The sequence below is a fragment of the Nyctibius grandis genome, chromosome 4 (genome assembly GCF_013368605.1).
Source record: "Nyctibius grandis isolate bNycGra1 chromosome 4, bNycGra1.pri, whole genome shotgun sequence".
Taxonomy (NCBI): domain Eukaryota; kingdom Metazoa; phylum Chordata; class Aves; order Nyctibiiformes; family Nyctibiidae; genus Nyctibius; species Nyctibius grandis.
In genome coordinates this window covers 45,479,221-45,490,488 of record NC_090661.1, presented here as the reverse complement: position 1 = coordinate 45,490,488, position 11,268 = coordinate 45,479,221, and the positions used below count along the sequence as shown (strand labels likewise).

Genomic DNA, 11,268 nt, shown 5'->3' with positions numbered 1-11,268 from the left:
TGCTGAAAATGCCATGTACTAGCAGTAGCTATTCAACCATTGTATGAAGCTATACGTGTATCCTTCCCTTAGACGTAGCCATAGTCACTAGCTGCAATTCAGTGGGCTACGAATAAGGACTAAAAAAATCTCCAATATGCTAGCCAGAAATATTTCTTGAATGTGAACCTACTTTATCAATTAATATATTTAACATACAAATACTGGAGTGTTTGCAGTCTCACAAACAACATAAAGGATTTAAATTTTGAAACTGCTTTGCAGGATTTTGCACCTGAAGCGTGCAGTATTTGAAAACATGATCAAGCTGTGCCTTGCAGCAGACTATAGTCTAGCAACACCGAGAGGACAGACTGTCAAAATAAGCATAATTTTTCACAGTACACAGTGCCACAATGCATCTGCTTAAAAACAAATATATGTTTGCAGTGAAACATTTCAACAAATCACAGAACTCAGCAGCAAAGTAGTTAAACATTTATGATTTGATTTTATCTCAGCTTGGAATGTCGCTGGAGTGTCCCACTTCTAACAACTGTTTGCTAAGTTAAGGCTTTAGTGTTTACACAGTGCTGAATGAAGCAGCCTGGTCACCAGATGTGAATGCTTCCTTAGACTAGAGCTTTCAATCAGATCACGGTCCTAATGGTCCCTGCTCCAACCTTCTTCCTCAGGACGTCCACCAGCCTTTCCAACCTGAGAGGGGGCAGGGGAGAGGGAGAGGAGAGAAAAAAAAAAGGAAGCTAACGTTAGGAATGTTCTGGCTGAAAGAGACAGTGTTTGCACTGAACCAAGCTGTCCTGGTGGTGGTCACGCTCAGAAACAAAGCACTACTGTAAAAGACAGACATTAAGGGAAAATGCAGACAACTTACGGAAAACTTTTAAACCTACAACCCAACTCATTTGCAGTCAGTGATATATATCAACTCATTTCTCTTTTGTAGTATATGTAGTATCTGAGGTCCCCATAAGGCGTTAACACAGAACCCTGCGCAGCAATCCTGTGGCACATATACACTTCGGTGTAAGCAGGACATTCAATTTTTTGCACTTTTAAAAATATGAGTGGTCCATGGCTTTTGTTAAATGTAACACTTAGCTCTTATTTCCCCTTAAAAAATACCCTGCCCATTGTTATCCAACAGATACTTTTATTGTCCAGTTTATAAATTTATGCCTAAAACCCCATGTGTTTTATGTGAAAAACTTCTTAAAAATGCTCAACAAGCCAAGTTTCTGAGGATGTGGACGATGATATTTTGAAGGCAGCCCATATGATTATTACGTCGACACAATCACAGAAAAATTAACAGTGTAAATAAGTAGGACAGAGAGCCGCCTAATCCTCCCTTAGTTTTAAGGCACAGGCTATAACCATGTCCAGCGTCTCACTGGCTTAATTTGTTCTTTCTTTTTGTTAAAGTATGTAGGCAAATGCAAAGAGCTGAATTTTTTTCAGGGTTTTCCATTTGCACACATTTATCTTCAGCACTGCAGTAATCATGCATTCAAGCTATTTATTCAATTTATCTGTATTTTATGGAATCTTTCAATGAAAGCTTTCCCACAAATAAACTAGCTATATAAAAGCAGACACTGTGTGTAGTAGAACACTTTTAGAACCATGCCCAGCATATTATACACACAACTTCCATAATGGATAAAAAAAGTTGCAGGTTCAAATAGCTGTATTCACTGTTGCAAAGTTGACTATTTTTTCTTCTCTGAAAAGACAGTAGGTTTTTTTTTTTTTAATATATTATACAACATGAGGAATGTAGATAGGAAATAAAAATAGCACAGCTTTATAAAAACTGCAAAATTCATTTTATCTCATGGATGCATTAGTAACTTCAATGCAGGAAAACTAGTTAACATGTCTTGAATTTATTGCCACAAGTTATGACTAACACACACGGTATATATCGAAACACTCTTGTTTTCCAGGAACCACCAAGAACCAAGAAGCTACACCTTTCATTGTACTCACCAGGTGACTTAATTCCTGAAACGAGATTAAGAATTCACCACCCTAATGTAATTATCAAACACCAGGAAATGTATGTGGAAAGTTCAGCTGGTTCTAGCTGTTCCACAGGGACTCTAAAGGAGTGAAAGCACAGGTGAAAAACTACTGCTTAGCTACTCCTCTCTCTACGTATCGCTTTTCCTTTTTAACCAACTAGTGCATTTTTCCTGTTTTTCTAACACACTCCTACTGCATGTCTTCATCTTTATGGAGGCAACACCCAGACAGTCATAACTCAGTGCAGTGAGTCCATGCAAGCATAAAGTCAGGGCTTTTACAAGTTATTTGCTCCTGAAAGTTTTCTCACAGTGGATAAATCGATGTTTTCTGGGTTTTAAGGGTTTTAATTCAGTTACTAATAGGTCATATTTTCCTCGGCCTCTCTTACTGAGAAGTTTCCTCGTTAAATCCGTTGTTAGTCCATGTGCAATTTCAGAAAGCAATGGTGGATCAGTTCTCACTTTTAATAGCACGTATGTTCAGCAGCATTGCAGCTTTTGCAGCTGCTTTAACTATCACTGGAAGTCTCTCTCTCACACTAGCACCCTCTCTAATGTGATTCAGAGACATAAAGCACAGGAGAAACATTTCAAACTGTCTGGACAAACAGGAGGTTTGGGCTGCAAATTGTTTTCTGGGAGACAGCAGAACAATAGTAAAATCTGAGATCATGGCTTATTTAAATCACTGTTCAGTTAAAAAGAAATACCGCATGGCTTATAGAAGAGGGGGAAAAATGAGTTCAACAACTGAGGTTTCATTTGGGGAGACATAGGTTGGAGGTCACTGCTTACACACTGTCCTGCAATTGGGCTTATACGTGCACCACTCTGTGACCAAGTGATGACACTGCACACCAGAGCAGACAAGTTAGCGAAGAGCTGCCCATGTTTGAAGAGAAATACCACTGGGATGAAAGTAGCTGTCTTCTGTTTAACCTTGAAACTGTCAGGCTTCATTGAAAATAATGAGGCTTAACAATCATAGCTTCTGCTTTTCAAATGAACGATGACTGAAATCATCAAAATGAGGTATCCCACACCAAACACAAACCGTGCGGGGTTTATTTGCCTTTTGTTTCAGTCATGTGTGGATTTGCAAATTTATTTATTCTCCATCAGAAGAAAGAAAGAAAAAAAGCAGCAGAGGATTAAGAAACTATACCTTTGAAAGAGATTTAAACACTAATGTAAAAGAGAAACTGTAACAGCTATTCATAAGATAAAATATCAGAGGGCAAAATTCACCCCTACACAGACAGAAGACCCAATATACCACTGAAATCCCACTTAAGCCTACAAAATAAAGCTATCATCGGCTGAATCAGTGGTTAATAACTCTTGATACAGGCCTCAGGAGGCTTTTCGGAACGATAATCCTGGACTCTTTGTTCACCAAGGGCCCAACTCTGCCATCTCAACTCACACTAAGCAACATTTTTCTTTGTGGGTAATAAAAGGCAGCTAGCAAGGCCATTTGTGTCACTGAGGTACTACCTGCAAGGGGTGAGGGTGGTGGAACTACCCCTTGTTGATAAGGCTCTGTACTCAGCCTGGTGGGATGCTGCAGGCAGCTCCTTTTGGAGGCTGAGCATTTTAATCTGCGGTAAACTGAAGGAGTAGTCTTATACCTCAAGATCAAAGGTAACTTAAATATCTAAACAGATGAATGGGAGGTGCTGGGAACTACCCTAAAAGTCTCACTGTTTGCAGTGTTTTCAAAATATGGAAGACACTGACCTAAAGAAAGCAACTTGTATTACTTTGTACAATCATGATGTATCTGCCAGTATAATTGCACCATATTTTACTTAACTGAAAGCAATACTAACTATGTTTGACCGTGTACTAAGACAGATTTAACAAAAGACATTTGTCTTTTTGCTTGTGAAGGAAACAGTCCTCACAGTATAAATTAAATGCACAATACGACACCATCTTCTCCTGAGATGTAAGACAGATGCTCACTGAATTTGTTTTACCAAACAAGTAATTCAAGAAGAAAGTATTGCAGCTTGTGTTTTAGGTCAGACACAAGCATGATATGGTGGGCAACTCAGCTGCAGCGCTGAAGGTCCAAATGTGCAAGGACATACAGACATGTTTAGGAATGTCCAACAAAGCCTCTTAAGGTCTCACTCCTCATTTTCACAGATTTCAATTTCTTGCTTAGAGATTTTGGAAAATCCCAGTAGGTGACCTTCATTGTTTCTTGGTATTTAAATAATTCTAGAAAATCTGTCTCTTTACAAATAAATTCTCTTAGCAAATGCCACTTCAGCATTCTCTACACAATTACTGTGTGTGTGCATGCAAAATGAGTACAAAATGGCATATAAAATACAGGAATAAACTATGTATTCAGATGGATGGGTACAACTTTGGTTTTATTTATACTGACTTGCACACACTCAAAGTCAAAAAGTCCTGTGTTTTTAGGGATAGATAAAAGCATGAAAAGCACCTGATGTCCATGAAAAGCACAAAGATGAGAGCTAGAAATATTCTTTATTTACACTACCTACTTCTTTAATGCTCATCTCAGCGTTTACACGAAATGGAAAAATAAAAAAACCCCACAAAATCAGGTCCATCATTATTTTTAAGTTAGCAAAAGATGCATCATTGTGAAGAGTCTTGAATTGTAGTGGCTTAGTTCTTCCTCAATACAAATTTGGAATTCATCAGGTAAGACAGAAATAAAGACAGAAATAAAAAGATTTCCTTGAGGGGCTTACTGCTATGAAATTACCAGTTTGAAGATGTACTTTTAAAAGTGTTGTTAAGCTTTAAGAAGGTCCTCATCTTCAGATGAATGCTACCTAAAAAAGAACATTGCTACATATGTCTTCCTCAAGACAAATTCTCAACCGTTCTCAACTGCTTTTCCACTTATTTCAAATTGTGTTCTTTTATCACCTATGCATTCATCTGACAAAATGCCTGTATGGAGTTTATGTTGTTATATGGAGTGTTCTTACGTAGCTCCTGAACTGTCTGATAATCTGCTTTGATTTTTAGCAAAGCCTTACAGAGCTTTACTCCCTTGAGTATCGATCATTTTGGTTTTAGAATCAGTTTCCATAAAGCAGACTTAAAATCCTTAGGGATAGAGAAGTTTGTTCCGGAAGCCCAGAAGCTGGACGCATAGCTGCAAAAAATGTTACGTACTGGTCTCTAGTGCTGACTCTTATGCACCTTTCTGGCTTGCTCACCTCTTTCATGTATTCTGCTGAAGAAGTCTAGCTCTAAACTGTAGCTTGGAGTCAGTAAAAACTCTGCAACTGCATAAAAACATATAGATCAGTACATCTTCCCACACTGCTCCACCTCTTGCCAAAGGAACTCACCTCAGAGGACAGCAGTGGCCTTTATCCATGAGTTCTGAATATGACAGTTATACAGTCACAGAGTGATCTTCCAGGGCATCATGCCCCAGAAATAGCCAAAATGGATATCCAGCTGAAAGAAAAGGGCATCCTTCAAGTAGCCTATGTCCTAATCTGCAAAGCAATACATAGACGAGCCGAAAACAATAGCTTCTACCTGCAGGTGGAGGAGTTAAGTGATAAAAACAAAACACTCATGGATTTTGAAATGCTATATAAAGGCTTATAAATGTAAACTATAACCCTTGGTTATCTTTCCAGTAGATAAGATTAGGCTCAGGCTATGAAGATGGCCTTACTTGCGTGATTTCTGGCTTCTTGTGGAATGTGTTTTGCTAACACTAATTTTCTTTAGAAACCAAGCATTTGAAAATATATTAGGTAAATAAAATGTGTTGGACAAAAGCATTACAAGCAGTTTAGCAGCAGAGCTCAGTGAATAACTGACTGTTCGGTGAGTGGTCATACAAACAAATTAATTTTATTTCATCTCAGAATAAAAAAAATCCTTTCCTTTCCTTTTCCTCTCCTTTCCTTCATTCTTCCTTTTGGATATAATTCATTGAATCCTAAATGGAGTACTTGTTTTCAGGCACTTTCTGTAAAAGTCAAAGAAACAAATGACATGGAGAAGAGAGGCTGCTGTGATACTAGTCTCACCCAGAAACCAGTCACTTGAATAGGATCATTTATTCAAGAGGCTGGAGGAAACTGTTTCAGCTCTATTATCTGCATGGGGGACCTGGACTCCAGCTGCTCCCCTCTCAAGGGAGCAGCACTGCACTGACACTGGGTGCTGGGTGGCTTGTTCTCAGTTTCAAATGTTGAAGTTGCTCCAATTGAATAAAATGCTTAAATATTCACTGGGGCAAAGCCTGGAATACAAGGGTATCACCTCGCAGTGAGTGGCCTATCATCTACCATGCTACAGAGGCATCGCCCTCTTGCCTCTGGGTGGTTCAGTGAATCTTTATTCGTATTCTTCAATTCAGGTATTATTTTTGCCACCTCAAGAGCCTACCTTTTGAACAACAATAATTTTTAACTGACTCACTAAAAAATGTTTCCGGTTGCATTTAACAGTCATACACCAGTCTGTGACAATTCCTTCATAAATCACCATAGTGGTAAAGACTACATGTGCTTCAGATGCACGAGGCTGCCTCTCTCTGCTTAACAAAGTTCCCTCTGCATCTTTTGGATCGGAGACTGGGCATCTTTCTAAATGACATACTGGAGTTCAGCAGTGGTTTTGAACCTGATGCAGGAATTACCAAGTAAAATTCGGTGCCCTGTGTTAGACAGGTGGCTGAATTGACCGGTATTAATGGTCCTTTCTGGTCTTAAGACACAAGTCTTAGAGACTGATTTAGCAGCATCAGCGAGCTCTAAACCGTGGTAGACCACAGTGTTGAATCTAATCACTCCAGGCACCGTCGCCAATTCCTGCCTGCCCAACACTGTTTGTAATGTCACTCCAAAAAGTATGTTCCATTAAACTTACAGGCCTTACATTTGGCAGGGCAAACCATTCTGCCTCTGAAAAGCACTGTCGCAAAACAGGCATTCCTATTAAATCCCTTTCAGCGTCTTCTCAACCCAAAAGAGTAATTCTGTATATGATTAAACTTAGAAGTAAATACAGCCAGTTGGGCTCCTGACAGCAGACATATTTCAAAATAAACCTGGCTTACACAGGCCTTGGCTAAAATATTAAGCCTTTATCTGTGGTCCACAATAACTAATCTTTTCAAATTGTTTGCTCTCTACCTTCTGTTTGGAAGATTATGAGCTAGCTCACCATTACTATTCACCTTGTGCCATCACTAGCAGCAGGAAAAGTGAGCGGTAAACACAGTTGGTCTATTTTGACAGCATTTCACCCTGCTTTGCATTGATGTAGATTGCTGCACAGTACAGGATAATACAGAATCAGGATTTTGCATCTATGCTGGATTTAATGCCACTTTGTGAAAGGTATTGCCCCTCTGCTTTCAAATGCTTTCTCAGGACAGCATATACTGATTGCCTAAAATAAATGAGCTTATGAGATAGAAAAACAAACCTTGAAAACACTATGTTATAACCTCATCTATGTTTCAGTAAACTGAGATCTACAACATGCTTACCATTTAGACCAGGCAGAGGCTCTTACTATTGGATGGACCATTCATATCTGTGCATGTGACTGATATTAAAAAGTTAAAAAATTAGCAATAATTAAAATAGAGGATATATTGGCATATGATGGCCAAACGATACTGATCAGATTATTTAATCAGATCACAGAATTTCACCTAGTTACTCCAGCTTGAGTCTAACAGTTTATATGCAAATTTTATGCAGTTTACTCCTTCTATTTGTGCAAGAAAAGCCTTTTACACACTTCCTTCCATAAGCTTGAATTACTTTTAGCACTGACAGTTACCGTTTCCACTCATTTGGGGTCACAGCTGGTCTCTTTTTCAGGAGAAATCTTGACATCGAAGCCTACTCCTTACAGTGACATTATTTCCACAAACCTTGTGCTGATATAAACAGGCAAGGGTCTCCTGGATTTTCTTGCCAAATACTTCCTGGACGTCTCTGTCATCTGCTTAGGAAAAGCTAGCAGTTTTACCTTACGCTAATATATCTTTCCTATAGAAAATATTCTGTCCCAGTGCTTATTCGTTTGAAGAGGGAAAAATACTACTTCCTATCAACTCCTGATGAATACTAGTCCTGCTCGTTGGCAATGACGTTTGGTATCAGAGCACCGTGAATCAGAGGCAAGCTTATTCTGTCTCTGAACTGTTTCCCACCTTCTTGAGAGTCATACTACCTCAGAAAAGCAAATGTACTTTGCTTTAAATGCTCACAACATGGAGGGATGGTCAGAACTTCTTTTATGTGAAGTGTTCAAAAGGCAGACATCAGGTCTATTTTGCATTATGTGTATTTTGCATGTGGCAAAATAGCGTGCAGAGAAGTGAAATGACTTGCTGAAGCTCAACGAATCAAGAAAATGGAAAAGACCCACAAACTTTTTCATGTATAATTTTACATATAAGTAGTCTTGAGCTGAACTGGGCTCCTCATGTGCACAAAAAAAAAGTATAGTCATAAATACCTGCAGAATTAGAGGCTAAAATTGTTGGATACAGAGCCCATCTCTCTCAGCTTCTCAATCCGTGTTCTGGACCATGTCAACCGGTAACAACTAGCCAGTTCTCTTATTCTATATCCAGATGAAATGTATTTCAGGAAATGGAAAAAGGACCTACTTTTTAGAGGATTTTGTTTTGTTCTAAACCCCTCTTCAGGAATATTTAAGAGCAATGCCAAAAAATGATTATCATCTAAACCAAATATTATTTCAAAGCTGCCCAAAACAGACAGGATTCCTCATGAAATGCAGGACCAGCAGACTGATATACATTTTAGGATCTGCAGAGAATGGGATTACTAAAAGACTACAAACTTTAAAAGTATTAGTCTGAAACCACCACATACACCTTTCTGCATGTTTCAGACAAGTCTTCCTTGTACAGCCAGGTCTGAACCTCTCAGCTGCCTATGCCAAGCCAGTTCCACCCCTTTTGGGCATGTTCTGGTCAAGTCTTGTTTACAATGAGTTTGTAAAATTGCAAATACTGAGGTACTACTCGGGCTGTTTCCCAAGTACATCCCATCAAAGCACAACTTTGGCAGACTCCTCTTGATATCGTAAACAACAAAGACAACACGAGCTTTTTTCCCGATTCCACAAATATTTTACAAAACTTGATGCAGACTTGCTGGCTCTAGACAGCTCCCACCCTCGTGACCAAGAGTAATCTGCAGCTTGTGGAGAGAAAATTCCTTCATATAAACCATCATCAAATCCCTCCACTTCACATAAAAAATAATCATTTTTACATAGGTTTGATGTATTTCAATAGATTTTCCTTCCTGGCATAACTGATGGAATATCGCCCAAGCTGGAACGGTTTCTATGATATCACTGAGAGAACAAGTAACAATGGAAACGGGTTTGAATGTAAGAAGAAAGCATTTAATTAAGCTCCCACTTGTGATAAGTCCTTCATAACAGGCTCAGGCTGGTAGGTGAACTCCTCACCCTTCCGGTGTGATCCAGTGGTGCCCACAGACTGCTCCTGGTTTCAGGGCGACTCACACTTAGTCATACTTCTGAAAAGTATTTCAAGAAAAAATAAGAGTAGTCTTCCCACAGTAGTAGACTAACAAAAAAATCCATGGGTTAAACATCCTCTCCTCCTCTTAATGTTTGCAATATATTATAAATAGATGTTACCAGCATGAAGCTTGTCTATTATGGTGTTGTTGCGATGGGGTCCCCTATGCAGGGATAAAACCAGAAAAGATGCCTAACTGCTCATTTACACACAAAAAATGAGCTTTTAAAATACCAGTTGAGACTTAGCATCACAGACCAAAGTGTCTTCTACATGTGTGTAGCGCTCCTTAAAATACTTCATAGGCTTTTTACTAAGTTATCAGCCATTTAAGGCCATTAAGGTAAAAACAAGCTTTCCCACTTCTAAGCTTCAGTAACCTTGCTCCAGTAGCCGGCAGACAGACTGTCTCCAACTGTCTTCTACACTATTCTAGCAAGACAACTCACATGAGATTTTTTTTTTTTCACTGGCCTTCTGGGCCTATTTTACTCCATGTTCCTGCCATCTGACTGAGAATGAGCTTCTCCTCCTGCTTCTGGGAGGTGAGTGAATTCTCAAGGAAGGCTGACGCAGGAGAGAAGCAGTGGACCTTCAGCTCATTTTGAGGACAGCTTTAATTCTTCTGAACTAGTGAGCTTGCAGACTCAGGCCTTGGCGGCAATTCTGCCTGGTGGTGACATGAATGGGACTGATTGTAGGAGGAAAACCTTTTAATCTCTGCTAATGAAAGCATAAAAATTTGGCTTTACATCAAGATTCACAAAATTCTTCAAACGCATAGCGTGAAACATTTTCTCAGTGTTTAAAATCAGAGACCTGTGAAACATCTTTTGTGTTGAGTTCACTGCTTAGGATATCCCTTTTTTCAGATGTAGGTGTTCATCTGTTACATCCTTCAAACAATTTATATGATTATCTTATCAAATAAGAGATTGAGGTGGTGATAGAGATGGATATATTATGAGGCACAGAATAAAGTGCTAAATATAGTAATTTTACTATACACCTCTCCAATTCCTGCAATGTCTTCCACTCAAAGGCTGAATTCTGATACTTTCTACGAGCAAAAATTCCATAATCTGAAGCTGAAATGATAAAATTTGATCCTAAAGATTTACGCCTTCCAACAACTCAGTGTTTAGATCTATATCCTTATACCCACACCACATACAGCAAAAATGTAGAACGGGAAAGCCAAGCAACTTGCCAATAAAATGGAGGCAATGATGGGGTTAAAGCTGTTGTTATCTCTCATACTTATAAACACAATTGATGCTGCCTTTCTACAAAACATTGCTTAAAAAAATTAAAAGCCTTATGGAAAAATCTGGCTATTAATGAATGACTCAGTATTAGATTAGAAACATGAACTGTATTTTTTTCCTTGGAGAACTAGCCCCTACTTCAGTAAAGGTACACTTAATTTTAAGCAGTAGAAAAATTTAAATGATTCCAAGTTTGCTTAAAATTAAATACCTTGCTAGCCTAGTCAGTTATTTCTATTTGTTGCTGTAAAGAACTGTTTTCCAGCAATTCTCTAAAAGATATGTAATTCAGAAGCTTCAGAAAGTCTGGGGTTTCTTGTTGAGCTTCTGTACATACATTTACAGTATTCAATCTTTTGCATATGTTAAGAAACAGTATGAGTATTAACAGAAAGAACCACAA

The 11,268-nt window shown here is 38.7% G+C and overlaps 1 protein-coding gene across 1 annotated transcript in view; it reads right to left on the bottom strand.

Annotated features, from left to right (window-relative positions):
- Positions 1 to 629: 629 nt before the first annotated feature.
- MIPOL1 (mirror-image polydactyly 1) overlaps positions 630 to 11,268 on the bottom strand; it is a 203,851-nt gene continuing 193,212 nt past the window's right edge. The window contains exon 12 of the mRNA XM_068399133.1: positions 630 to 696. Within this exon, the coding sequence (XP_068255234.1) occupies positions 630 to 696 (67 nt within the window). The remainder of the gene's footprint in view (positions 697 to 11,268) is intronic.